Source organism: Pleurodeles waltl, chromosome 2_2 (genome assembly GCF_031143425.1).
Source record: "Pleurodeles waltl isolate 20211129_DDA chromosome 2_2, aPleWal1.hap1.20221129, whole genome shotgun sequence".
Taxonomy (NCBI): Eukaryota; Metazoa; Chordata; class Amphibia; order Caudata; family Salamandridae; genus Pleurodeles; species Pleurodeles waltl.
Genome location: NC_090439.1, coordinates 970,989,231 through 971,017,113, shown reverse-complemented (window position 1 = coordinate 971,017,113; position 27,883 = coordinate 970,989,231). Strand labels below are relative to the sequence as shown.

Genomic DNA, 27,883 nt, shown 5'->3' with positions numbered 1-27,883 from the left:
CCTCCCCATTGGTGATAACGGTAGTGAGCGCCAGAATGGTAAGAAGCCTCTGGTGGCCCTGAGCACCCTTCCTAAGTTTCCTTTTCTGAGGTCGACTGCGTTATGGTATATTTGTACGCCCAGGTATTTAAAAGTACTATACGACCATGGTAACCAATGTGTCGAAGTGTTGGTTTGGCGATCCAGGGGGATCGGTGTCAGTGGAAACAGGCAGGATTTTGACCAGTTGACTTGTAAGCCTGATAGGTTTCCAAATGTATTCAACAATTGTAATAGTCCCGGCAGTGAGGATGTGTGATTGTGCAGATATACTAGGGCGTCATCTGTGTATAAGGAGACGATCTGGTGTCTATTGCCGTCTGGTGTCCCCCATTCCTGAGCCCTACATTGTAGATGTGCCGCCAATGGTTCGATCAGCAAGGCAAATAATAGCGGTGATAGTGGACATCCCTGTCTTGTGCCATCCCGATAGGGAACCGTTCCGATTTTATCCCACCTGTCTTAACCCGGGCAGTAGGGTCGGAGTACAGTATGTTAATCCACCGCATGAATACCCTCCCAAACTTCATGCGGCTCAGTGTTTCCAGCAGGAAAGGCCAGCCCAAGGTGTCAAACGCCTTCTCTATATCGAGGGATACCACTACACATCCATGTTCTGAGTCTGGGGCATCTGTCATGAGTCGTATGAGGCCTCTGATGTTTACAAAGGTGCTGCACCCGGGAATAAAGCCGATTGGTCTTCGTGGACCAGCATTGTTATCAACGGTAGTAAGCGGTTCGCAAGTATCTTTCCTAGAAGCTTGCAATCCAGGTTTAGCAAGGAAAGGGGACAATACGACCGGACATCCAAGGGGTCGCGACCCGGTTTAGGGAGGACCACTATCACCGCCTCCCGTTGAGAGTCCGGCAGTTGTCCCGACATAAGTGCCTCTTGTAGCAATTCCATGTATGGCTTCATTAACTGTGATGTGAATGTATGGTAATATTCGGCCGGCAGGCTGTCACTGCAAGGCGCCTTGTTACGTGCTAATTGACTTAGAGCCTGAAGAATCTCAGACTCTATGGGTGCCTCTAGTGCTTCCCTGTGGGACATAGATAAGCTGGGTAGGGGGAGTGTTTGGAAGAAGTCTGCTTGTTGCGCTGCTGATGGGGCGGGTTTTGCAGCATATAGGGTGCTATAGTATTGCCTAAACACATCATTTATTTCTGTCTGAGTGTTAACCACTACCCCAGAGTCCAGTCGTATGGCTCCAATTGGGATATGCCGTTGTTCACCTCACACCAGCCAGGCTAACAGCCTGCCGGAGCGATCTCCCTCCAAATGTGTTCTGGCAGTATAGTGGCGGAAGTCAAATTTGCGCAACCGAGAGTCAACCTAATTTCTGCGTGTGCGCAATGTATGTAAAGTCTCTGGGGTAGTTGTGCCCAGTGCCACCGCTCGCTCCACTTCTCGGAGCTCGGTTTCTATCTGTAGTAGTTCATGGGACAATGTGCGCCGAACTCACCCAGCCGCTGTTAAACATAGGCCCCTAGCCACCACTTTATGGGCATGCCATTCTACTGCTCGCGATGACGCAGTCTCTCCATTTAGTTCAAAATATGTGGAGCTGTGTTTTATCATTTCTTGACGGAATGGAGGATCGAGGAGCAATTCTGGTTGAAGGCGCCAGGTAGGAATGAGTGTGCTTGTTCGGCCCCATTGCACATTGGCTGTCAGCGGGAAGTGGTCCGATATGGTTTTGGCTAAGTATGACGCCCCTCTGAAGTTGTTGATTAGGTCTACTGAGCAGAGCAATAAATCTATGCGGGTGTGCAGGCAGTGGACTGGGGAATAGAAGGAGTATTCCCTATCTAGGGGATGTAGGATACGCCAGATATCCCTCAGCATCCTATCCGACATCCAGGTCTGCAGCGCCTGAGTGGTTTTCCTACTGGGGGCGCCCTCCAGTGGGGGGTGAGATCTATCCCTATCTATGTCGGGCACACAATTCCAATCGCCTCCCCAAATGCAGTTTATCGTGGGATCTCAGAGTATTTAGGAGGTGATTGACAGTAAAAAAGCTCCTTGCCTCGTGTTTGGAGCATATAGTCCTATTATTGTGAGTGGTTTACCGTCTAATAACCCTTCAAGTTTAACATATCGACCCTCTGCATCGATCTTTTGATGTTCTACTATGCATGGAACTTCTGGCGCATTCCATACCAACACACCTCATGCAAGTGCTGATGTCGTGGTACCATGTGTTGACCCTGGCCACTTACTCTTAAGATTACTTAATTCTTCCTGTGTTAGGTGCGTTTCTTCTAAAATTGCTATGTGTATGTTGTGTCGTTTGAGGTATGCGTATACCCTGCAACATTTGGAGATGTTGCCCATCCCCCTTACATTCCACGTTACTATATTATATGTGTCCATGGCCATCGGTGCCAGGGGGTGTCTAGTGCTGTGGGCACCAACAAAGTGCCCCTAATATGCACCAGTATTGCTGTGCGTATCTTCATCACGTTGTCGTGTTTTCCCCTGTGTGTATCCACCTCGAGTCCCCCACCACCGATCCATGCAAAGGAAAGTAAGGTAAGGAAACAACTGGGAAGATAACAAAAACCTTTTGGGCGAAGCCCATTACAAAATATGTCGGCACAACAGGTGCCGTGGATAGCAACGGTCCGGGTGCAGTCCCATCGGTGTCCCATTGGGGTATGGGGAGGCGTGATCGTTGATAACAAAGGGTCCGCATGCCGCGGTCCATTCCGGATTGTTTTCATGCCCACCTTACCCCAGTTACCTTACAGTCCGCTCCTTCATTGAGTGCAGCGTGCATCCTCCCGGAAGCAGACAGGTGGGCGTGTGCGGGCTGGCATGTCAGGATGCAGACATCTGCTGAGTGTCGCACCTGCCAAATTGGGGTATGGCCGTGTTGGCCTTCCAGTTCTGGCAATATGTGGCAAGGGTTAAATGTCATCTGCCGACCATGGGGTGAGTTCCAGGCCGATCAAAATAGGGGAGGTGGAATCACTGGAGCGTCCTGTGAGGAGTTTGAATCCCTGACCTCGTCTTCCCGATAGGTGGTGCCCTTCGCCTATGTCAACAGGTTAGCATCTTTTAAGGCCTTTGCTTGACTCTCGGCCGCCTGTGTCCTGGAAGGTGGCCCCAGTGTTTGATTTATTCCGCCGCCTGGACCGAGGGGTAATCCATGTATTGAGTTTGGGGTCGTCAGTATTCGTTTTTGCTAATCCCTTGGCATGCAACCAGGTCCAGGCGTCTTCTGGGGATGGGAAGATGTGCGTCCTTTCCCAATCTATCACCCGGAGGCGTGCTGGGAACAAAAAGGAGTAGGAGAGGTTGTTGTCACATAAAAGCTGCTTAACCCTTGTGAAGGACGCATGCTTGTGTTGTACCTCAGCGGTGTAGTCAGGATACGCCGTGATGATATTGTTGTCCATCTGTATAGGGCCCTGTGTCCTGAAGCTTTGTAGCATCAGATCTCTGTCCCGAAAATTGAGGAGGTGTGCGATCAGAGGCCGAGGCTGGGGGCCCGGGCGTGGTGGCCTGCTCGGGATCCGATGAGCCCGCTCTACCGTGAATGAAAGCGATACACCACTTGTCAGCACGTTGTCTTTGAGCCATTTCTCTAGAAATATTTCAGCATTGGGCATCTTCGCTCACTCTGGAAACCCCATGAATTTGACATTGTTCCTTTGTGATAGGCCCTCCGCATCTTCCGCTCTGCACTGTAGAAGGTGTACCTCCATTTCCATGCGATGTAGTTGGTCGCGTAAGTCCTTGTTTTCAGGTTGAGTTGAGGTAAGCATGGTTTCAGTTTCCGTGACTCTGTCCGCTAGTTTATGGTGATCTGCTCTGAGTAGATTTACTTCCAGGGCCACTGGGTCTATTTTCGCTTCCAAGGTATTTTTTGTGTCCATTACCGCCTGTAAGAGCTTATCAAATTGTGCTGAGTGTTTCTGCAGTGTCTCATTCATCGGTTGTAGAGCAGTAGGTTGTCTTTCGGTCTTTTTCGCGGGTGTTCTCACCACATCCTCGGCCATTGACTGCAGCCTAGGTGGTTTTGGTTTAACTATGTTTGTGTGTTATTCTGATCCACACAGGTGGCTGCTCGAAAAGGGCACCTCTCCGACTGCTCGATAAGTGTATCACCTCTCCAATGAGGCCTGCGCTACTGCATGTGGCGCAGCCGCTGCTGCAGACTGCTCGGCCAGCACGCATCAGGCTGCCGTTTTGCCAGTGAGACCTCTGCTGTTGCTTTCATGGGTGGAGCTAAGCGATGATTGTGCGCCAACCAGCGTACCGGCTAGGGCACCCCCAGCAGGACATCATTTCTTCATGTGGTCAAGGGAGCGGGCATTGCTTGTGTGCCTCTCGATGGGGGTCAAGGTTCCCCCTTGCCATTGTAGAAGGGTCCTCTTTATATGGTTGAGCCCATGTGTGTGGGGAGATCCGTTCTGTCAGGACTCCCTCAAATGGGCCCTTGTTCAGGCCTCGTGATTTGTCAAATGTGGGAACTTCCCAACCAGAAGCATAACGCTTGTGTGTCCTCCTGCAGTTTACTTCCTCCAGTACTCACTGAAACAATCTGTTTCTCCATGGTGCTCCTCTCCTCTCGCGGCCCGCAGCTGGTGTGGTCGATGAGCATCGAAAGTCTCTAACCATCCATCTCAAACTGCACAAGGGGGGATCAACATGGCGCGTGATAGAGTGCTTGGTCGTGTGGTTAGGCAATTTCATCCATCTCGTGAGGCCTCGCAAGTTAGTACCTGACCAATGTAGCCGACCCCTCGGCCAGTCTCATTGTCATTCTGGGAAAATCCTGTGATGGGGGGTGCTCGCAATCAGCCAGAGGCCACTCCCCCAGTCCTCTCAGCCACTGACCTTTCAGGCCTCTAGGCCTCCGTGGTGCATGTCTTATGTAGAGCCACTCCCTCCTCGGATGAGCCGCTGGTGGTGCCTCAGTCCCAAGGTGGTTGCCGGTAATGTTCACAGGCCTTCCGCAGCAGGCGAGCATGTGTTGTGGGCCCACTCGAGCTTGTGCTTAGACACCGCCGCGTCCTGTGGCGTGTCGTTCCCCGCGCCGCATGCTTTCTTGCTGCGCGGCCGGCGTGCCAATATGCACACCCTGCAGTCCGATCCCTTCAGCCTCCCTGTTGTCGTTGTTGCTGGCCTCGTGCATATCAATGGGGACCCGCAGTGACCAGTCCTATCAGTGCGGACGACCATCCGCCCAGTTTCGCCGTCTCTCCGGGGAGCCCGCGGCCCCTCTAGGGTACTTCCTGCAGTAGGTGGAAGGCCACTCCGCCAGCCGGGGCCTCACCTTCAACCAAAACGGACTGCCGTCCGCCCAGGCCCAAAAGCCACTGTGATGTGGGATCCACGGGAGGCCGCCTCCCACCAAAGGGGACGCCGACGGTGTTCTCTGATTCAACCGATCTCAAGGCGGTCGCGATTGTCTTCCCCGAGCCTTCTTGTCAGCTGAGCGTATGTCGTGGGCTCATTCGGGCTTGCTCCGGAGCGCCCCCGTGCTCTATAGTGTTGCGCTCCCAGTACCTGGTGCTCCACCACTCCAACTCTCACGGTCTGGATCTCTCAGCGCGTCCGTCGTCGTTGTCGCGGCTTGGTTCACTCACCGTGCGTTCCTCTGGCCCTGATGGTCAGAGTGAGCGGGTCGGTAGGCACCGGGGTGGGTTGAGTAAGGATTTTTGATGCATTAAATTGGGCCGCGAGCGGAGCTCTTTAGAAAGCGTCCGCTCCAGTCGCCATCTTGGACACGTCCAGTCTCTCTAACCTAAATATCATTTAATATCATTTAAACAACTTGCAGGTGCCTTAGAAAAAGTTGTATTGACCTATTTGCCACAGACTGTCCTTTTCAAAACAATTTAGATGAACTTAAGACAATGAAGGAAACCCACAATTCCTGAAACATATTTTTGAAAAAGTTCAGCATCCACAGAACATACAGAATATCCTCCAACAAAAGAACTAACTGACACATATTTTTGCACCATGGCCTGACACAGGCCGTTCCTACCCAACTCATGAGAAAAGCAAAAAACCCTAACCAAACCCCAACCTAATAACCAAAAATCAAGTCTCTAAACAACCCTCCGACTATCACCTAGCCCAATCAGCTTATGATTCCCTTCACCATTGCACAAAGAGAAACCAAGTTAACAAAAAAGTGAAAACTTGCAGAATAACACTAACAGAAATAACCTTGAACCGTTTCAGAAGAGCTCAAATACATAGCGTATTCTCCAAACTTACCAACTTCTACAAATGACCTTACCAACTGCTATAATGAGACAACCATAACCATCAGGTACAATAAAGCACCCCTATCAAGGATAAACCATGGTACTTAAAAGATCTCAACAAAAGCAAACAAACAACACGGTCACTACAAAAGATTTGGAGACGATCAAAGTTTGTAAATAACTCATTGAGTTCAAAGAACAGATGAAAAGCCATGAAGCTGTCATCATGGTTACCAAATATAACTTCTGAAAATTGAAGAAGCTATAAACTGACCTAGCACTCTCGTTCACCTCATAATGCACTTTCTGAACCCTACCTTTAACTACAAAATCTCAAGCTGTCAGTTCCATGTCACCAACATACATTTTTACATAAAATATCAGTGTAATCCATTCTGAATTCACTGAAGCATGGAAAACATATCCAACTTACAAGATTCAAAGAAGAGCCACTCCCAAACGGTGTGCATTTGAAATATTTGCTAATTATTTTTTCCATACATATTTCTTCATACTCCAAAGATGCTATACTAAAGTAAATCAGGCACAATATCTCATTTCTCATGCACAAAATTGTTAAAACCTCTCTAGGCGTTTTCACAAAAGCTCTCAAATGTTCTTGGGAAAAATAATTGAAAGAGCTGTTGAATGTTAACTCTTAAAACATGACACAAATAACAATCTACTAAGCCTATTCTAAATTGCAAATTCATTACAGACACAGCCAATATTTAAATAATGAAAAATGGTCCAAAAATCTTGCATGATGGAAATTGATAGACATATTAGACACTCTGCAGCATTTAATGCACTAAAACATACATCATTTCTTCAGAGTCTCAACTCTGGAATGGGAATAGAGGGAACAGTATCCAGGTAGTTATAATATTTCCTCTTTTCAAGATCTAAATTTATGAAACTCAAATCCTTTAGCCCATCCTCACATCCTTTGAAATATGATGCACCAGACAGATTCGTCCTATAACCTCAAATATTCTACTTATATGTAGAACGTCTAGAAACAATCTTTCAAAGAAATACCATCTTCTTTTATCAATATGCTGACAGACCCAGCTATTCATTTGAACGTCCGAGCTGTAATCCGTAATAACTGTGAAGTCTTTCCCTTTGTAATCTAGTAAACTAGATACAATCACTCTTGCAAAAAGGTTACCCGCTGAAGACCACTTCCCTTCTCCTTGGCTGCTCACCCTCCCACTGTCCAGAAGTGGCTTCTCGCTTCACATCCCTGAGGCATCTACCCATTCTAGGTGCCCCATGGCAAATCACTTGGCTTCATCTTAGACAAAAACCGCACCTCAAATGTACACATCTCAATGCTAACTAAACCAACTCGCTATCGAGATCACCTGCTCGGAAAACTAAAACCTTTAATCCATAGGACAGACTTACTTGCTCACTCATCTAGTTGAAAGAAGTTCTATCCTAGCAGTCTTCCAAAATCAACCACAGCACCTCTTCAAGCTGTACTATATGTGGATGTTCGAGTAGTTGTAGGAGCCTGAAAATCTGATCATATTTCCCCAATTGTAAATCACCTTTACAGACTACCACTCAAAGCACGACTTAACTGCAAGATTGTGTGTGTCATACATTAAAAAAAAAACATACCGCCCTATCTAAACAATAAACTAAATCTCATAGGAGGCCAACAAAAAAACAGGGGCAGAAATTGCCTAGTTCTTGAAATCCTTAAAAGCAAAAAACCGATAACAACAAAACAGGCTGTCCCATGCTTAGCTCCTAGACGGTGGAACTCTATTCCACACCTTGGTTTCAGGAAACTAAAAAGACTTCTCTTCTGACTCCACTTTACCGAATGAAATCATGTCTTAATTCCTCCAAATTTTGTAATGTCCATAGTTACTTGTTATTTTTAAAGTGCTTTGTTGTCCAGTGGTTATTTTCACGCTATAAATATTAAATACTTTAAATGCATATGTAATAATTGTCCTGAAGTTCAAGTTTGTCGGTATGGTCTACTCATTGTTCACAAGAGTGGTGTTATTTTATTTGTCTTAAGAATATCTTTGCTGTCTGTAGAATGCTTATGTCAATTTCATTCAAGCTATGTCATATTTCTGATCTTAATTGTCGGCTTCAGGTTAGTTGGTCTCAATTACGCTAGAGTTGGGGGCTACTATTGCAAACTTCAAAGCGTTATGAAAGAATATGACTATATTTGCTAACTACATTTGCTATTAGAGGGCACGAAGGTGTAAAAAGGTTAACATCAAACATGTTTTCAAGACGTATCTCACGCTTTATTACTTTCCAAAAGTAGCACAATTTGGGGAAGAGGGTTATATTATGAACTACGTTTTATTTATGCTACGTTTATTGGTATTTGTATTATAGTTTGTACTTGGCGACTGTTATTTGTCTGCGTAGACTTGGAGAATTACAGCAGTTGCTTATTTAGTTCTGCTTTTCTTGCAGCTCTTCAGCCTCTCTGTTGCGTGGACTGTGCATGAAATGTCGCCACCAACTTATCTTCACCGTGACCCCGAAACTTGGGATCAACTACATTGTGACCAGTGCCCACCCGGAACCTATGTCCAGCGACACTGCACAGCTTCCAGGAAAACCGAATGTGCCCAATGCCCGGACCATTATTACTCTGAGCACTGGCACTTCAGTGAGGAATGTCTCTACTGTGGAAATGTCTGCAAGGAGATGCAGTATGTGAAACAAGAATGTAACAGTACTCACAACCAGGTCTGCGAGTGCATGGATGGATGGTACCTGGACTTAGAATTCTGCCTGCTGCATACAAAATGTCCTACTGGATTTGGTGTTTTGCTCGCAGGTATGTCTCCGAAACAAAATGACACAGAATCGCAATCAAAGGTTATAAGAATAATCACACCGTGTCTTACATACTCTCTATAGCCTTAGGGTTATGACTGTTGGACCTTGCTTATATTCTAGAAATGTCTGTATTCCAAAATCTCTACTATTAATCAAAACACCTGTGCAAGCCGTAGATTATCAGGAGTACTCTTCCTACACTAAACTCCTCTAAATTTATCAAAGGACAGACATTCTGCAGAAGTAAGTTTGACATTAATTCATATGAACACAATTAACTGTATGCTAATATATCTTACACCTGTAATACGTTAGTAGGGGAGAAATCCACTAGAAAATGGGTGTTTTCAGTGATCTCGTCCATTCTCATTGCACATTTACTCCAGAATCTTCATCTGCAAAGTGAGATTGAAAAAGACACTGGCACTATAATTAAATACATGAATTTCTAGGCTTTTTCTGTCTTTACAAAAGCTATTTGTTACTTTCTCCATGGTCTCTCCACCTACCCCTAGCAAAAGCAATAGTAATGGAGAAAATCCACTTTATTGGTACATTTTCCCTGTCTGCTCTATCTAGATTTAGGCAGATAGTCATGTTTCTGATGGCAGGGCCCCTACTGGCCCAACCAGCAGAGATCCTACACCACCTACCCAACAGAGCTGGTCTGGCCAGGGTGGCAGAAGTAAAGATGTCTGCAATCCAGAATGATGGTGGGCAGCCCCCCAAAGTCTGAATTAGAGCCTTGGTTCTTTCCATTGAAGCTTTTCATTTGAGCAAGGACTGCCATTACATCAGTACTGATGACTGATTACCCTTTCAACCTTTAAAGTGTCCACAATATAAAGGTGGGGAACTTTCTGTTCCCTTGATGCACTAACATTGAGGATTCTATATAGAGAGAAGCACATGAGTGAAACAGGGGTGCAACACAGGTCCCTGTGGCCCCTGTGGTGCATGGGACCCCAATGTTTCAGGGGTCTGAGCCTGTCAGGGGCCCCCATTCAACTCAAGTTTTATGACTATCTGTGTAATATGGTAGACTCAGGAACCCTCTTCCTATTCTGCAGGGGTGCCCCATCAGTTTGCGCCACGACACTAGAGTAAAAGTGTTTTTTTCCTTGGGCATTTATATGCTGTAAACAGTGACAAGTAACTATCTTAGGAAAGAAAGATCCAGAAATAGGTTCTGAATTTGTACAGGTTCAGAACAGATGAAGTATATCAGTTTATGGTATTTGATGGCAAAGGATAGATCAAGGGATGGGAGGACAGTGCATGAAGAGCATCCTAAATTAATTTACCAGAAACGCAGGGAGTTTTGGACTGACACACAGAATTACAGCAATACAGAGTTGCTCTTTTTCTATGAGGAAGATATTTGATGGGGTCAACCCAGATGAGGAACATAGGAAACATAGTGATTTATTCACATTCCATGAAAATAATTCTGGAAGTCCACCAAAAAGGAGAGCATACATTTGGAATGCGTTTCTCAGATCCTAAGAAAAATATTTATGCTGTTCTCTCAGATAAAGTGTGCACGGTAGGTTCTATGTACAGTTATCTGTGGGCTCCAACAATATGCGGTCTACCATCTGATGGAATCATTGAACCTGTGGACAGTTCTGTCTTGCTTTCCCCTGTCATAGTGGCCAGAAAGAAAAGCCATGAACTAGGGGTCTGTGTTGCCCTAAGAGCACTCAACCAATGCATAGGGATAAATGTTCAGCCTCAACCCAGATCTGATGTTCTTATAATCAAACTGAATGGGGCACAGCATTCAGCAGTCTTGACCTTTGTTCAGCTTACTATCAAATTGCTCTCATGCCTTCATCACAACACCTTAAGGCTTTTGTCATCCAGGATGGTATTATCCAGTATATGTGGATGCCATTTGGATTGCTGTGAGCTACAGCCATGTTCCAGAGAGTTATAGAGATAATGATGGATGATTTGGAAGTGGTATTGACTTTTCTAGATGATGTTCTAATGGGCACAGTCCTAATGTGTTGATGATGATGTTCTAATGGGCATAGGTTCAATGTCACTCTAGGGAGATCGAAAGACAGTGTGGAGTGTTTCAGATGTGTCAAATGTATATTTATGCAACATTAGCTTGAGTGTTTAGGTAATGTTGTGAGTTCGGAAGGTGCTAGCATTTGTCAGAGCTATTGAGGAGGCTCCACTACTGAAGGGCAGAAAACAAGTCATGTCTTTCATAGGGCTCTGTGAAATTTATGAACAATTCCTACCCATCTTTGCTATTGTAGCTGAGCCCATTACACATCTTAGGAAAAGAAAAACTGAGTTTGTGTGGGGAAAAGAACAAGAGAGTGTGTTCCTGCACATCAAGACTGAGCTATTGAACACTTTCCTCTCACAAATATTTGTGCATGGACTTCCAGTATGTTCACAGATGATCAAAGTGAGAGGTTCGGCAGCTTCACAAAAGTGTCCTGGTTACTGATTCTAGTCAATAATTGAGAAGGAGATGTTAGCATGCTCTTGGGCTGTCCAGAAGTTCAAGAGTTGCCCTCAGAGCATTGCCAATTTACTACCAAAACCAATCACAAACTTCTGGTATTAATGTTGAATAGAAGTGCATCCTCTGAAAGGCTGGCTTCAAGGTTAGCAAGACGCAGCATACATTTATTGGAGTTCAACTTTTGGATTAAACATGTCCCTGGTTTACCAGCATGAGGGCAGCTTTCTTGATTTGCATGTGAATGATGAGTAGGAATTGGGAATGGAGAGAAAAAACATGGATTGTATTAATGCTACAGTTGACTTTGAGTCTCAAACCTGTATTTCTGAAGATTCTTGGAAGCAAGCCATGGCTGAGGACAACACTTTGCAGAAGGTATTACAATTTGTCACTGAAGGTTGGCCAAAGGAAAGATGTTAGATGGGAGATCTTCAATCCTTGTCCAAAGTTTCTTCTGAGTTGTCTATTGAAAAGGGGTTGCTGTTTGGGGAGGGTGAACAGGTTCCACCTAATACAGTCAGAGGCCGGTCGGTGAAGTTGGAGCACACTGGAAATTTATGGAAGACTCTTACAAGAAAAGACTCCATGAACCCTATTTGTTGCCTAGAATGGATTATGATGTAGTGTTCACAGTTAAAGAGTGCAATATTTGCTGGGTATCTGTCAAACTTTTGATCACCATAAATCTATCTATAGAAATTTCAGAGAGAGTATGGGAGAAAATTTCTTTGGACTTTGCAAGACCTTGTGCTTGTTTTGCTTCTGCTCTAGAGGACCCTACCTTTTTGATCTTTTCTTTGATGAGATTGATGGGTCAGCCTCCTTGCTTTTAACAGAATCAAAAGCATTTAAGGTCATGATGCGGGGTCACTGTATTCTGACCTCTGGGGGGGGCAAGACTAAAGATTGGCCAGTAACTGGGTGACATAAAGCAAAAAACAGAGCTTTAGAAAGCAATGTGGTGAGCCATGGCCCCAATCTTGATGCTTTTGCAGTGGCCAGGAGGGTACAGGCCACCCTGATTGAGAGGAATTGGCACTTAGATTACTTGTCATAACATGTACAGTGTGCCAGCGTGCTTTGAGGATAAAGTGTGTTGGGCCAGACACCAGGAGTCATTCCTTGACCCTCGTCAAACACTCAAAAGAGGGACTTTAATACTCCCAACAGACAATGAACAGGGTATTCTATGAGTGTTATGCCAGATTGTATGATTGTCAGGCTGAAGGTACTATGGAGGAGATAGATAGGTTTCTGTTAGTCATCCTACCCCACTGTCTTAAATGACAAGAAAGGGCAGTGTTAAAACAATCAATCTCCATCCAGGAAATGAAGGAATCTCTATTGACTCTAGTTTGTGAAAACATGCCCAACACGGACAGGCTTCCCCAGGACTTTTATTCTACTTTTGTGAATCAGGTTGTGTCCAAGTTGGCCATGCTGCACAAAACAGTATTTGAGCTAGGTAGATTAGCCCCTCCAGAGACTGAAGCCTTAATAATCTCCTTTTTAGATTTCGGAGTTGCAAGGGTGATAGCATCATTAAACCCTCTTTCCACCCTAAATGTGGATTTTAAAATACTGGGTTAAATTCTGGCAAGTATACTGTTGTCATATATGCCAAAATGTACACATGATGACCAAAACGGCTTAATCTTTAAGGCAAAGAACTTCACAGAATACTTGGCGATTATTTAATATTATGGAGGCAGCTCCTAACATGTGGGCCAGTCCCGAAGTGCTAAAAACTGATATGGAAAAGGCCTTTGATCCAATAAACAGACCAAATATTGTCTATTTCGGGACTGGTTTGAGGGGAATAGTTGCTTTGTTTGGTTCGTATTTGAAAACGCATTACTTACCTGCCCATACACATCATTTGTACATACAGGTGATATAGCAGCAAAATAAAAAAGCATACAGTCAATGTTACAAATCCAAGAAAGCAATTTTCCAGCCCTCTCTATCTAGCCAATGTTAAACAGTGGGCTATGGTAAGGCCTATGGTAAGGCATACTAGTTGTTCCACACGGGTTACAAGTGTGTAATTTTGTGTGCCATGTGGGAAGATGACCAATTGTTGCACTTAAAAAAACAATATAAAATATTGAGAAAATAGAGAGAGGATGATCGGGTTGATTGATAGTGTGCCAGGTTAGCATTGTATAGTGGATTGAAAGTTGACAAAGTTTTGCAAATGATGCTAAGATCATACCATGCAACCTCTCAGACTACAATAGAAAATTCCCTGTTTGAGGCTGTTAGATGGTGGCATCATTTGGCTCTGTGCCTGTGTCGTCTGAGCTGTAAGTGACATTGCTTGGTACCTACTTAGGCACCACTGTAGTGCACTGACATCATTTCTTTCCTTTCCATGACACCACAAGCTCTGTAGAGAGCTAGCTCTGTCCACGTTTTGGGAAACTATTTTCAACTTTTTGTTGAGTTTTTTTGAGTTTGTCTTCCAGTGTGTTAGGCATGCCCCTCCCCCTAAAAACATTGGAGTTTAAACCTTGTGGTTTCTGTCACAGACCAATGTCTGTGACAGACCACAACTGGTCTGTCTCTGGTACCTGAAGCCCAGAGCACACATCCAAAGCTTGTGAGGACTGTTGTGTCATGAACCCCAAGGTTCTGCATGTCTCTTGAGTTGATATACCCATACAGTTTGGAATTTGGTTGGGCAAGTGCTGCCCATGGTCTCGGAGGAGGCCATAGTCAAACTGACTCCAGCTATTACTGATAGCTGAGATGCAGCCAATTTCACCATTTGCTATGGATTGGATATGACTGACTCTCTAAGTAGAGTGATTGCATCTTCAATGGCACTTAGGCGTAATGTCTGGCTGAGATCTACTGGCTTCTCGGGGGATGTCCAGTCTGCCTTATGGACATGCCCTTCGATGGTACCTGGCTCTTCAGGGATAAGGCGAATTCCGCACTGGAGTGCTTTAAGGATAGCTGGCCCACTGCCTGGCCCCTTAATCTCTCCTTGGCCCCATGTCAACTCCATTTTGCCTTTTGCCTCTTCTGTGGCTATGGTAAAGGCTACCATGCACGTACATTGCCGCCCATCCACCAAGGCCCACAGACTCCCCACTCTTTTTGTAGCCATGGATGAAGTTTCCACAAGCCTTGTGAGACACACAGGTAGAGGTCTAACAAGTCCTCTATCCCCCCAGCAGCTGCAGCCTCAAAACCCTTTAGTTTGTCCCCTTACAGTCACAGGGAACCCAGTAAACGACAGGATCCAGCATACCCTACCCTACTGGCAGTCCATAACATCAGACAAGTGGGTACTTTAAATTGTTCAGCGCGGTTACTCCATTCCTTTTTTAGAAATTCTGCCATTCATATCACCATCCCCAAACCGGCTGATGAAGGACCACCTCCCCTGCTCCATCAGGAAGTGCAGGCTCTTTTGGCCAGAGGAGCCTTCAAGACAGTGCCCTCTACAGAAGTACGTGGTGGTTGCTATTCCCACTACATCTTGGTGTTCAAGAAGGGCAGAGGCCTCTGCCTTACTTTAGACCTGTGCCCGTTCAACTTCTTCTTCAAGATGGAGAAATTCAAGGTGCTCATGTTAGCTCAGGTTCTGCCTGCCCTGAATCATAGAGACTGGATGGTAGCACTGGAACTGCAGGCCACTACTTCTGTATTCCAGTCCTGCCTATCCACAGGCATTACCTACAGTTCACAGTGAGCCACAAGCATTTTCAGTTCACTGTGCTCCCATCTGGCCACACCGGTGCCACTTGGATGTTACCAATGTGATGGCCATGGTTGCAGCACATCTGTGGAGGTCACAGGTTCCAATCTTCGCCTACCTCGATGACTATCTATTGACGGTGGGCTCTCCCAAGCAGTCTTCTTCCGCTGCCAGACTCCGGTGTCCCTCCTGCTTTTGGTGGCATTCAGTATCAATGTGGTGAAGTCACACCTGACTCCCTCTCAGACGCACCCTTTCATTGGAGCTATACTGGACACAGTTTTGTTTGGGCCTCTCCTCCAGAGTGGTGAGTACAGTAAATTCAGGCTATGATTCAGATGTTCTGGAGTCTATCTTGGATTTCAGTGAAACGGACTCTAAGGCTGCTAGACCTCATCGCCTCCTGCATCCTGCTGATAAGAACTTTCCACTGGCATATGCAGGCTCTTCAGTGGGACCTAAAGTCCTAGTGGATGAAGCATCAGGGGAATCTCTCTGACATATTCCATATATCAGAGGAAATTGCAAAAAACTCTGCAGTGGTGGCTGATAAACGGCGATTGGGTCCCCCTTAACAATCACAAATGGCATCTCCTTTCATAAGTGGTGCAAGGTCTCTTCAGCAATTGGGGAGAACCTTGTTTAGAATTATTTCCTACCACCTAGAAAAACACAATGTCAGCAATTCTGCACACTGGAGTTTTCAAGGCAACTCTCTCTCTGGGACACCTTTCATCTTGAGTGAATTTCAGGCCTCCTCTACGCCTTTTTACCCATACTATTTCGGAAGAAGATCAGGAACAACCAAGCCCAAGTCATTCTTCTGATTCCACATTGGGCATGGCGAATATAGTATCCCAAACTCCTGAGCATGAGCATTGGTCCTCTGATCAGGTTGCCCCTTTGGGAGGATCTACTGTCACAGCAACAGGGTACGCATTTTCTTTTTTGTTGTAGTAAATACCCCCTCTTTCCTGTTCACAATGACATCGATTTCACTGCCACTTCCCTAAATACTTTTAATATCTGAACATTACTTTTCTGACTATAATGTTTAGCACATGCATTTCAGTACTTGTCCCCAGTACTTCATAAAGCTTTTAAATTCTGCTGCATAACATACAAAGCCTAGGTCTACCCTCCTACCTTAATGAAATATTAAGCAATGCAGTAGGAATATGTGGCACCATGGGCAAATAAACACCATAATACATGAGTGGATGTCCAGACCGACAGACTGTGCTTTCTCACCATACATAAAATACATCATAGGGTAGAGCCGTGGAAAAAGCAAGTAGCATGCATACCATGGAGAAAAAAAACTCAATTTATAGGACAGAGACCAAGCAATCCCCTTTATTTAAAAACTAGTAATGGCACACCCATTATGATTTCTGACAAACAGAAGAGTGAAAACGTGGATGATCCAGTTGTGCACTGATGGAAGAAGGAATGAGCACATGGAGGGATAGCTAATTTGATTGGTGAGTAATTCAGGGATGAAGTGTCCATTGGCTCCCCTTGAAAGCCTGTGTCATCTTCAAAACCAGTTGCATATTTTAAAAAGCCTTCACAAAACTTAGTGTTGCAGACAAGCTCACCATATATGGTGGTCTTGGCACACGCACAGGCTGGACTCCAGTAGACTGTAGACTAGGCATTTTCCATGCATGCAACCAGTATGTGGAACTACATTCCCATCTATCAAGACTTCCCCAATGATGCTCCAATCTATGAAAGAGCTGAAGAGTCACCGCTTGGAAGAACAGACTATTACAATGCAATAACAGTCCAAAACTCAGCTTCCTTTCCTATTATTTGCCAAACTTAAGCTTGCCTGTGGCTATGTACAGTGCTCTACTGCCCTTTGACTATGAGTGCTGTAGAAATACCATATACATACACTGTGTCACAATGGTTGTATCATGTAGTCAGTGATGTCATCAAGTATGTCATCTGAGATGTCATGAGCGATGCCATCAGTGATGTAATTTACCATGTCGTCAGTGATGTCAGAGAGGTCATAAGCATGCATAGTGGGTGGGGGGTGCAAGTTATACTTAGCTCAGTAAAATATATCTGGTGAATTTCAGTGTTTTTTTTGTTTTTAAACCTTGGCATTTATCTTATTTCAACTCCTATTACATCACTTTAACCTCTGCATTTTTTAGTGAATTTCTAGGATGTTTGTAACATAAGGATAGATCCTACTAACATACATAACTATAGCATAACTTTAACCTTTGTTATTTCAGTGAATTTCTGGGGATTTTGTAACCTATTCAGTGAACTACCCTTCTGTGTGCAGCCTTCAGCTGTGTGCGTAGGACGGTTGCCTGCTGGGCTCTGGTCAGGTCCTGACATGAGTGGTCAACGCCTCATTGTGCAAATCCTGTGGCACCCAGCCAAGCCCTGCACCAAAGCCCATGCAGGCATCAAAACCAGCATGGGTGGCCAAAACCTCACTGCACAAGTCCCCAGCAGTTACCACAGTTGTTAGTTATGGTTAGGTTAGAGTTTCTATGGAACAAAGTTTTTTGTTTCCATAATAACTTTGGGGCTGTTTCACAAATCTTCATGAAACTTTCCAGAAAAAAGGTTTATCCACTTTTGCTTCTTCATGGAAGGGTTTGTGACAATCCATCAAGGGGGCCAAGTCAAAGGGGGTCCCAAAAGATTGATTTCACTTGTTAATTCATATAGGATGCCTTGTTTCTGATACTGGAAAAGGATGAAAAGAAATGTTGGCAGAAAGTCAGAACTTTACTCCTAAAGCATGCTTCTCATAATTTGGTGTAAATCTGTTAAGTCATTTTCAAGAAATTTGCATTTAAAGAAGAGCTTCAGGTGAGCCTAAAGGGATTACAATATTAGGCATATCAGGATGGTTGGTCCCAAAGTAGTTCTGCGGTATCGAAAATTAAACAAACTAGGGGCCTTTGTTTGGCAAATGGAACTTTGTCCCCCTCCAACCATTCCGGTATCATGACACAGGACCGGTCCCATCGCACTGAGAAAGCTGATAGGCTGGCCACAACACTGAAGAAAATGTTGTGGCCCCCAATAGCAGGGCTGGGGGACTCAGTCCCTGTGTCCTAGAAATGTTCACAATATTGAGTATTGAGGGACAGGGATGGGCACCCAGAGGGGGGGTGAACTCAGAGCCTGGTCAGAGTCTAGGCCCTATGACCAACTCCCACTAGCTCATGATCAAAAGCAGTGTGTAGGTGGGGCATTGGCTGAGTGTGATAAAAAACACAGAAATTAATTTAAAAAAAACAAAGGCTAAAGTGACTTAATCGGTATCTATAGCAATAAGGTGTTAATTTGCATTAAGAAGAACCCAGAATTTTGCTGAAAAAACAAAGATTAAACTGGTGCTACATTTAAGTGTTCAAATAAGATAAAAACTAATGTTTAAAAACCATACTGAAATTCGCTAATACGTTTCCGGAGCTAACTATAACTTGCACCTCAGCTTTGCAGTGTTTATGAGCTCATATATTACATCACTCATGACATGTTAAATTACATCATTGATGACATTTCAAAGGATATGAGGACATGACATGATTCTGGAGGCATCCTTCTGCCCAGTCATCTTTGCTGCCAAAATCCTGAAAGCTGAGTTTTCAGAAAGCGAAGCGCTGTCATGCTTTCAGTGAAGGAGGATGATATCACTGTGGTGCCTCTTTCCCTGGGCAGAAACCCTGCTCATAGTTCAGCTGCAAACCAGCAAAATAGAGTCAACAGTTGCCTGAAGCCACATGAAATGTGGCGTGCTCCCTAATATGGAGCTAGAAGTAGGTCCGGGGATTCCAGGGACCTGATGGACGGTCAAAAGGGTATGTTAGTCGACTAACATTACCCAAGTGGATCATAGTGGGTTCATTCTTTACAAAAAAGTGCTTAAAGATAAAGACTGCACTTATATTGCTTTGACAAAACCGGCACCAATGCAGAAAAATTGCGGTAAAAGCGCTTTCTGCTTTGTATTGAAAATAAAACATTCCCCTCTGTGGTGTTTTATTGGTTAGAACGGGATTTAACTGGAAGCCGGAAACCCTACCTCAGGCTTTTAAGCCTATATAGTAGGGGGAAATCATTTTTAAATGCACAATTTAGCTCTTTAAAAACAAATATTTCCCCCATTTGCGGAAACGTGAATGAGCACCTAAAACTTTAAACCAAGATTTCTCTTGCACTGTGCTTTGGTGCTATTCATGTAACTCCAAGTATAATCTCTTTTAAATACCTGAAATATGAAACATTATTTACTTCCTCTATTTTCAGTCTTGTGAAGCACACCATTGCTTCCATACTTCCCTGAGCTAGGTCACACTGTGGAATACCATTGTAATCATGTAAAACTGAATCCTATTGATTTAAGTTGAACACACAAGTAATGCAAAAAGCAACACTATACATCAAATCTGAACACATCATTTACAGTGTAACAATCCTATTCTTTTCACATTCTACGTATGTTTTCTATTTTGTACTAAAATATTTTTTTTACATTCTTCCAGGCACCCCAGAGCATGACACTGTTTGTGAGCGGTGCCCCCAAGGATTCTTCTCAAGTGAGGTCTCAGCCAAAGCTACATGTCAGAGGCACACAGACTGCGAAAAGATGGGGCTAACAATGTACTTCAAAGGAAACACAACACATGACAGCATATGTCAGCAAAATGTAGCAGATCCTTCAGTCTCCAAATGTGAAACAGGTACAGTATTACTTAACCGCCCCCATGAAAACACATCTAGTTGGAAAGAATGCTTGTCAAAGGTGCAGTGTCTCATAAAACGATGGCAGTCTTCTAGGGACACAATACCACGCGCTGATCTGATTTCTTACTCCATCATGACGCTTGCTAAATTAAAACTAAATTATCATATCACAGGGGACTGACCATGCAGTGTTAAGAATGGAAACCACTCACCGAGGAAGACCAGAGTCTCACTTTGCACCAGTGCTTAATTTGTAAATAATAAGGTGCCGGTGCCCAAAGCCCTCCTCTTAAACACGCGGCTGCTGCAATTAAATGTGCGACCACGGAATACTGAGGTAGCGAAACCCTGAAGCCATCTCGGGCCTCTTCAATCCATATAAAGCCACTCCCTGCCCCTTCATCTTACTCTTGCAGCTTTCTGCATTCTCCCCTAGTGTCGCTTTTTCGTTTTTCTCTTCCTCCGTCTTTCCCATGTGTGTCTTTTAGTTGCAGCAAATGATTGATGCCGAAGAATAAGCCCCAGCCCTGAAAAATAAGTGCCGGTGCTCAGCACAGGAAACAACAAGCACAAATTAAGCACTGCTTTGCACTCTAACCATTCATCAAACAGGGTTCTAAGACAAAATTAGATATATCGTGCTGCCACAATATTTTCTATTCCTCACTTCATATCTGCAAGCAGTGAAAAAAAAAAAAAAATATATATATATATATATATATATCTATATATGTGTGTGTGTGTGTATGTACACATATATAGATATATATATATATGTATATATATATATATCTTGAAGCTGCGTAGATGTGATACAAGAACAGGGTAAATATATACTTACCTATATATTTACCTTTACGATGTTGAGGTAGTCGATATTGTGGATATACGTTTATGAAGAATGATATTTTTAACTCGAATTTGTGACAGAAAGCCAGGATTAACAATAGCCGAATGGGGCAATTGGGGAGCAGGCTTGAAAAGAATCTAGATACAGGTGCAAGAAGAACCAAAAAACTAAGATTTATGACCTCTTATGGAAATCATGCCCAACAACCACATGCGTGACAATTTTCAGAATGTAACAAAAATTCACAATGCTCTTGCTTTAAACAGCTTATGCCCAATAGAGTCTCACGGGTTAGGTAATGAACAAGTTTTAAGAAACAGGAAATTGAGCTGAGCACTTAACGAACTAAAGAAACAGGACCCTAAAAACCTACCCGGGTCTGCCATCAGTCTTTAAGTGGGCATTGATACATCTTGTCACAGCGTATAACTTTAAGGCACTAGCCAAAGTTTCTGATTTGCACGTAAACAGTGTACACAGCAGTACAAAAGTCCTGACAAATGTCACACAAAGATGTAAGATACTACATCTCATTTGGTGCCTTTGCAAAAAAGCAAATGGCAGCCTTAAGAACTGAGGGTTTGCCTATTCATGCTTTATTTAGACAGTTTATTGAGTTTTACATATTTACAAAGCCTTAGTAGGGAAAATAGATCATGTCCCACATGGCTCACTATGACCAGTTTTAAGTTATTTGGGAAGAAGGCAGAGGTCTGGGAAAGTGTCCTGTATTTAAAAAGAAGTTAACTGTAGATGACCACCTTAACTTTGATGGCCACCAATAGAAGTGAGTCACAATTTGTGACCTACCTTATTAATATTCACAAAGAGGTCAGATTGCGACCCACTCTGAATCTGAATTTTATGAATCGACCTATTAGGACATAGGTGGGTTTATAAAGTTCTTTACTGGTCTCAAATTGCAACCAGGTTTTGCAACCAGTTCTTAGTACATCTGGCCCTTCATGTTTTAAATGTTTAAGAACTAGCATTTCAGTATCCTTAAACTAACAAGGGAATGTGTTTTCTCGGTTGGTTACATATGTAGTTTGCAGGGTTTCCTTGCAGTTTGTAATGGTTTTAAATCTACTTCTATGCAAATCAGGATTTGATGTATGTATCTATAAATCACTACTTTATTCTGTATTCTTTGCAGATATAACTCTGTGTGAGGAAGCATTGTTCCGGTTTGCTGTTCCTACGGACCTTGCTCCAAAATGGCTGAACATACTAATGCAGAGCTTGCCTGGCATGAAAATGCATGAAGAAAATATAGAACTGATTAATAAAAGGCATAACTCCCATGAAAGGATTTTTCATCTGTTGAAGTTATGGAAATCTCAAAACAAAGGTCAAAATGTTGTCCGTAAGATTATAAAAGGTAAATGTGAACTGTGGTGACTGAGTACATAACAACATTGAAATTGGTTTTATGACAATCTGTTGATTATTACGGAGATTGACCAAAACACTGTAATTGTCAGACCCACTTCAGATTTGATTGAACCTAGAAATATGTAAAAAAATTGATAGGAGGTTTGCTCCGTTTGGAAGCTGACAGATAAGAGAAAGACCCAGATGCTTCTTAATGCAAGGGATAAGCAACAGTCCCTGAGCTGTAGACTAAAGAGAGCAGGTAGGTAGTTAGTACACATCCTGTGTGCTGAACGATGAACCATTGCAAAACTCACAGATCAAATATTTATCACCTCTGAAAAAATTACAAACAAACCATGAAGTTACACCAAACTCAGAACTGAGATCTTAAAGAGTCTTAATCAACACTCTCTTGGCTACTGGCACTGGTGTAATTAGGCTGTCTGATGGGATATATGGCCTGAAGTACATTTGCCAAGATACAGGCAGGTCACAGAATTTTCGATCAGCAGCATCCTGTTCGAAGATATTTGTGCAACAGCAAATGGAACATGTTTCCATAATCAGGATAAGAATCAACAGATGTTTTCCTGTAGAATGAAGGACAAATAGAATTTTACATAATACTTTGATGAGTAAAAATAACACTAAAAGCAAGATTTTTTAATCTTAGGAGCCAGAGCAACAAAGGAGTTAAAAATATACCTCTGGTTGTGTCATCTTGCTGAAGAGAAGACCACCGTTCAGCAGACAACCAAGCAAACATCTAGGCAGTGTTGTAGGACTCTTACCATGGAGGTAAGACTGCTGGTTTTGGGCGGCAGCCCCACCGCATGTGGATGACTGAGTAGATCCCACACCGTCTGGAAACCGAAGGCCTAAACAATTCGGCTAGCTCGCAGCACTGCACCCAAACCTAAAAAGCAAAGGTAATTTGTGGTAGCTTGACGCATAACACTCTGACTCCTCAGGGAAGTCATGGTAGAACAGATCTGACCCCTTTCTCTCATTTGTATGAGGTCTCATACATGCGAAGACGGACAAAGATATGCAGGATAGATTTCAATACATTTAATTGAAGCAACTGCATTCTATGTAAAAAAGCATGCGCTGCAATTATTAGGAAAATGAAATACAATATAATTATTATTGTGACCATGAGTGTGAAATAAATCAAAAGTCACAGCTTCCTGGTATGCTAGTGAATCTAAAATCCCTACTTACACTTCTAGCATCTACATGAGAGCATAGCAGTGGTAGCCCTTCCCTGCCCTACTAGTCCCTGGAAGGTAGCCCCGGCTCCAATTCTAAATAACAAGGCAGGGGTCTTTGCCTGCTGGCAGTCCTCCCACATGGCTGGATCAACGAGGCGAAATTCCACAGAGCTGTGACGACATGGTACAGCGTAAGATGGATGGATGGAATTTCCTCTCTATCCTTATTTTGCCAGTGTGGTGTTTTTATATTAAAACATGTTGTCTTCTAAGAACTGGCCTGACGTGATAGTGCATCTTTCTGTGTAAGGTTTTGGACAGGCAATACATGGTAGATTATCATGTACAGCCTTGATCAGAGGCACAAAAAATTAACATTAAATGAAATGTTGTGCAAAGGAGCTAATAGCAATTCCTGCGTTGAAAGGCAACTGATTTTTAGATCCTCGTTAAAATGAAGCCATGCTAAAATTATAAAAAGGAATAAATTAAATGAACTAGGAAAAAGGGCACAGGCCACAGGCCCAGAGCTAAAATAAGTGTTCCCAGGCAAAGCACTAAAATGAACCCTCGACAAAAGGAGGAAGTCCACCAAACATCAGTTTTATCCGAGTTTAGACCATCTTAACTGTCGCTATCACCAGCACTGGCCTGGGTTCTATTAGATCATGAAAGTCTGACCAGCAGTTGTGTATCTTAAGCATATATGGTCACACTAAAGTCTTGGATGAGAGAATCAAGAAAAGCCACATATTATTCGGTGTTTCAGTAAGGGGCTAAGGGCAGACCCACTATTTACCTCAAAAGCAGTGATGTAAACTTGGAGCAGAAAGGAGACCAAAAGACAGCCCTAATGTGTTCAGAAATAAAAGGTGCAATCCATCTTTAGGTGCAAGAATTAACCCCCAGGCCAGAAAGTCTGCTGAATAGGCATAAATCCCTCACAAGAAGACCTGGGACTACATTATGCAAGTGGGGCTCGCCAGTCAAAGAACATTGTCCTAACTTCTTTTGCCAAGATGCACTGTGCCCCTGAGCTATGTACCAAGGCCACCTGAAGGTTTACATTCACCCTGTGAAGTCTAATGTTGTTCCAATGCAGCTTCTACATGAAAGGGTAATAAGAGAAATCATTCGAATTTATTTAGCGCAAATGATGACAGCAGAGAAAGGCAGGGTAGGCAGACAGGTGGCCAAATGCCCGGGCCAATGACAGCATTTCTAGAGCCATGAGGCAAGGAGACAAACTATTGTTAAGATCTGTCAGGACAAGCCCAGTATTGTGAGCAAAAAGCAAGAATGAGAAGAGGGTCGAAGAAAACCAACAAAAAGTAAAAGAATAATAGCTCATCAATGTAATCACAGAAAGTATACATATATGTATATATATGTATATATATACAAATATATATATAGTTTTGCCAATAACTTTGCCCCTGTTTGACAAATCTTCACGAGAGTTTCAAAACTAATACGACAATCACTTTAGCTGGTGTTTTGAAAGTTTCAGGATGATCTGTCATGAGGATTTTTCAAATTTTGAACATGATTACAGCCTGAACCGCTGAATGAAATTTCACCATATTTGGCAGAAAGCTAGATCTTGGTCCAGAAAGTGTGTTTTCATAATGTGGTGTAAATACGTTCAGAGGTTTTGGAGTTATTTGAGGTTAAAATATGTATATACATCCATGGACCCAGCTCCTCCACGGATCCACCGATTGAGGATTTGCGGATCCAGGGGAAAAGCAAGGCCCTGATTGGCTGGCCGCAACCTGTCAGAAAAGTTGTGCCCACCATTGTGTTTGTCGCATCAGCTGTGGGGTGGGAAAATACAGTGCAAAAACTCACAAGGGGTCAGAATACAGGTAGCCTGACCCCATAGAACACAAAAAAAATTTCATCCGATCCACGGGGATCACTGCGTCCCCCTGTGTACATTTGCAATGGATCCGTGAATACAGAATTTGTTTTAAAAAAAACACCCACTGCAAATCATTTAGGAGTTGGTGGAGTAGGAGCACTGCCGTAAACTAACCGTAAAAAAGGTGGGGAACCACTGGAGTCCAGTTGACAGAGCCTGGCTCTTCTGGTGGAAATCCTTGACCTGGTGGTCCTCTACTCCTAGGTCACCCGGTCAAATTGATGCCCGCTTTGTCCTATTTAGGGGCGAGGGCAGCTGCCAATAGATTTCCGTGCCTGGGACTGTCAAAGGGGCGGGGAGTACATTTAATAGCCCCCACAAGCATGGAGAAAACCCCATAAGAGACAGGGCAGTTAGCTCTTTATTTTTCAACAACAATCTCTACTTTGAGGGGTTTGTTTCAGGGACAATGAAAACTTTGTGGAATAAGCATAAGAAAAATGAGGCCCACTCTGCAAGGCTCACAGCCTTTACTGTATCTGCCACACTAGGGGTTTCAGTGCAGGGTTTAGAGATCCCTACCAGGTAGGTAGAGCTCATTACATAGGACAGGTGGTCCTTTATTGGGGAGCAGAGGCCATAGCTTCACTGACCTGGTGGGCTGGTAGGGCTTCCTGTCAAGCTCCAAAACAGACCATTAAGCTTCAGTAAAGCTTTTGTGTTTATATTCAAATAAGAAGATTTCTAAACAGTACGACCAGTCTATGTAAGTAAATATGTTTGGTGAACTTCATGCAGGATGCACGGTAGAGCATGCTAGAGAATGCCATATATTCTCAAGGAAAAGAGACATATGATGCTGTAATGAATGTACTTTGAACCAGCCTTTTCAATGCTTTTCATCCACATGAAAGACATTAACTAGACAACATTAGATAGAAATCAGGAGGTTAGACTCAATGTGAAGGAGTGATAAACACAGGTCTTGTTTCTATGAGGTGGCAGCTTATCTTCAGTGCAGAGAAGTGCAAAAACATGCTTTTATGGCGCAAAAAGTGAGAGAAGCAGTACATGATGGGACATGAGATCTATCATATCAGACAGATAATGGGTTTAGACAATGTAGCAAGAGCAAAATGGCAGCTACGAAGTACATGGAAAGCTGTAAACAGCAGATATAGAAATATGGATATCATTGTTGAGATAACTAATAAGATCTAGCCTGAAATATTACATCTGGGGGTTCTGATGGGAACATATTCAGAATGAAAACGACAGTAAGACCCAACGTACCAACATTGTATCTGATTCATAGAGGTCAATGTTCATCCAGCGACTTGAGATCAGAAATTGTTCCACTCAGTGTCAAAAGTTCAGAGCTATACTTTTCATAGTTGTTATGGCAGGAAGCCCAAGCAAAGGTGCCAGTCATTTTTTTGATTTGGCTACAAACGGACACATTTCATGTCAGCACAACACCCAGCGTATAAAATAGAGAGAGCAGCTTTGGGTAAGCCCACTTCAACTATTGACTTTTTTGCGTGAACCCCCTTCAGGCAGTGCCTTTCTGAGTTGTCTGTCACATATTTGCATATGTTTGGCAAAACTGTAACAACTAGTTTACCACCACTTTGTACTGGGGACAGACATTTAAAGGTTTGAATCAATGCTAGTTGTTCTATCTTTTATTTATTGTATTTCAGTGGCATGAGAAAACATCCCCATTTATAAGGGGCTCAATATACTGCCTCATGCTTTTATGAAATAGATAGCTACCGCTTTCAAGAGAAAGATTAAGGGCCTGATTTAGAGTTTGGTAATTGGGTTACTCCGTCACAAGGGTAACGGAAGTCCCGTCCCCGGAAATATAAATTCCATTATGTCCAGTAGGATTTATATTTTGATGGATGGGATATCCGTCACCGTTGTGATGGAGTAACCCCTCCGAGCTCCGCTAAACTCTAAATCAGGGCTTTAATGCTGTACTACACAATTTTACCCAGATCAGTAGTTCTGATTATTCCAACAATTTCCTTCTAACACTTCATGTGTTTTGAACCGAGTCATCCTAGTGCCACAAAGTAACACAATGCAGCAAAACCACCTAGACCCGTTCAGAGGCACACTCCAATAGTGCACTGATTGCAAGGTGCAGTCTGTCATAGGCTTCTGTGTCCAGGGAGAAGCTCCAGACTGTGTTTCTTCTATGATGGGGCCTTAATGGGTCTTGGAGTGGAGACTATGGGCCTCATTCCTACTCTGGCGGGCGGCGGTGTTGCAGGTGCGCGACGGGTGCAGACAGTGAAAAGCATGCTGGGGCCCTGTTAGGGGGCCCCTGCACTGCCCATGCCAGTAGCATGGGCAGTGCAGGGGCCCCCAGGGGCCCCAGGACACCCGTTCCCGCCATTCCTGTTGCAGCGCCGCCATGAAGGATTAGCCCAGCCGGGGGAAATCCGGCGGGAAACCGCCGGACCCGGTTTTCCGACCGCGGCTTTACCGCCACGGTCGGAATGGGCTTTGAAGTACCGCCAGCCTGTTGGCGGTGCTT

The 27,883-nt window shown here is 43.8% G+C and overlaps 1 protein-coding gene across 1 annotated transcript in view; it reads left to right on the top strand.

Moving 5' to 3' along the window:
- Nucleotides 1-27,883, top strand: part of TNFRSF11B (TNF receptor superfamily member 11b) — a 79,490-nt gene that overhangs the window by 47,924 nt on the left and 3,683 nt on the right. Inside the window, exons 2-4 of the mRNA XM_069220653.1 lie at nt 8,731-9,100; nt 19,829-20,026; nt 22,037-22,261. Coding sequence (XP_069076754.1) covers nt 8,731-9,100; nt 19,829-20,026; nt 22,037-22,261 — 793 coding nt within the window. The remainder of the gene's footprint in view (nt 1-8,730; nt 9,101-19,828; nt 20,027-22,036; nt 22,262-27,883) is intronic.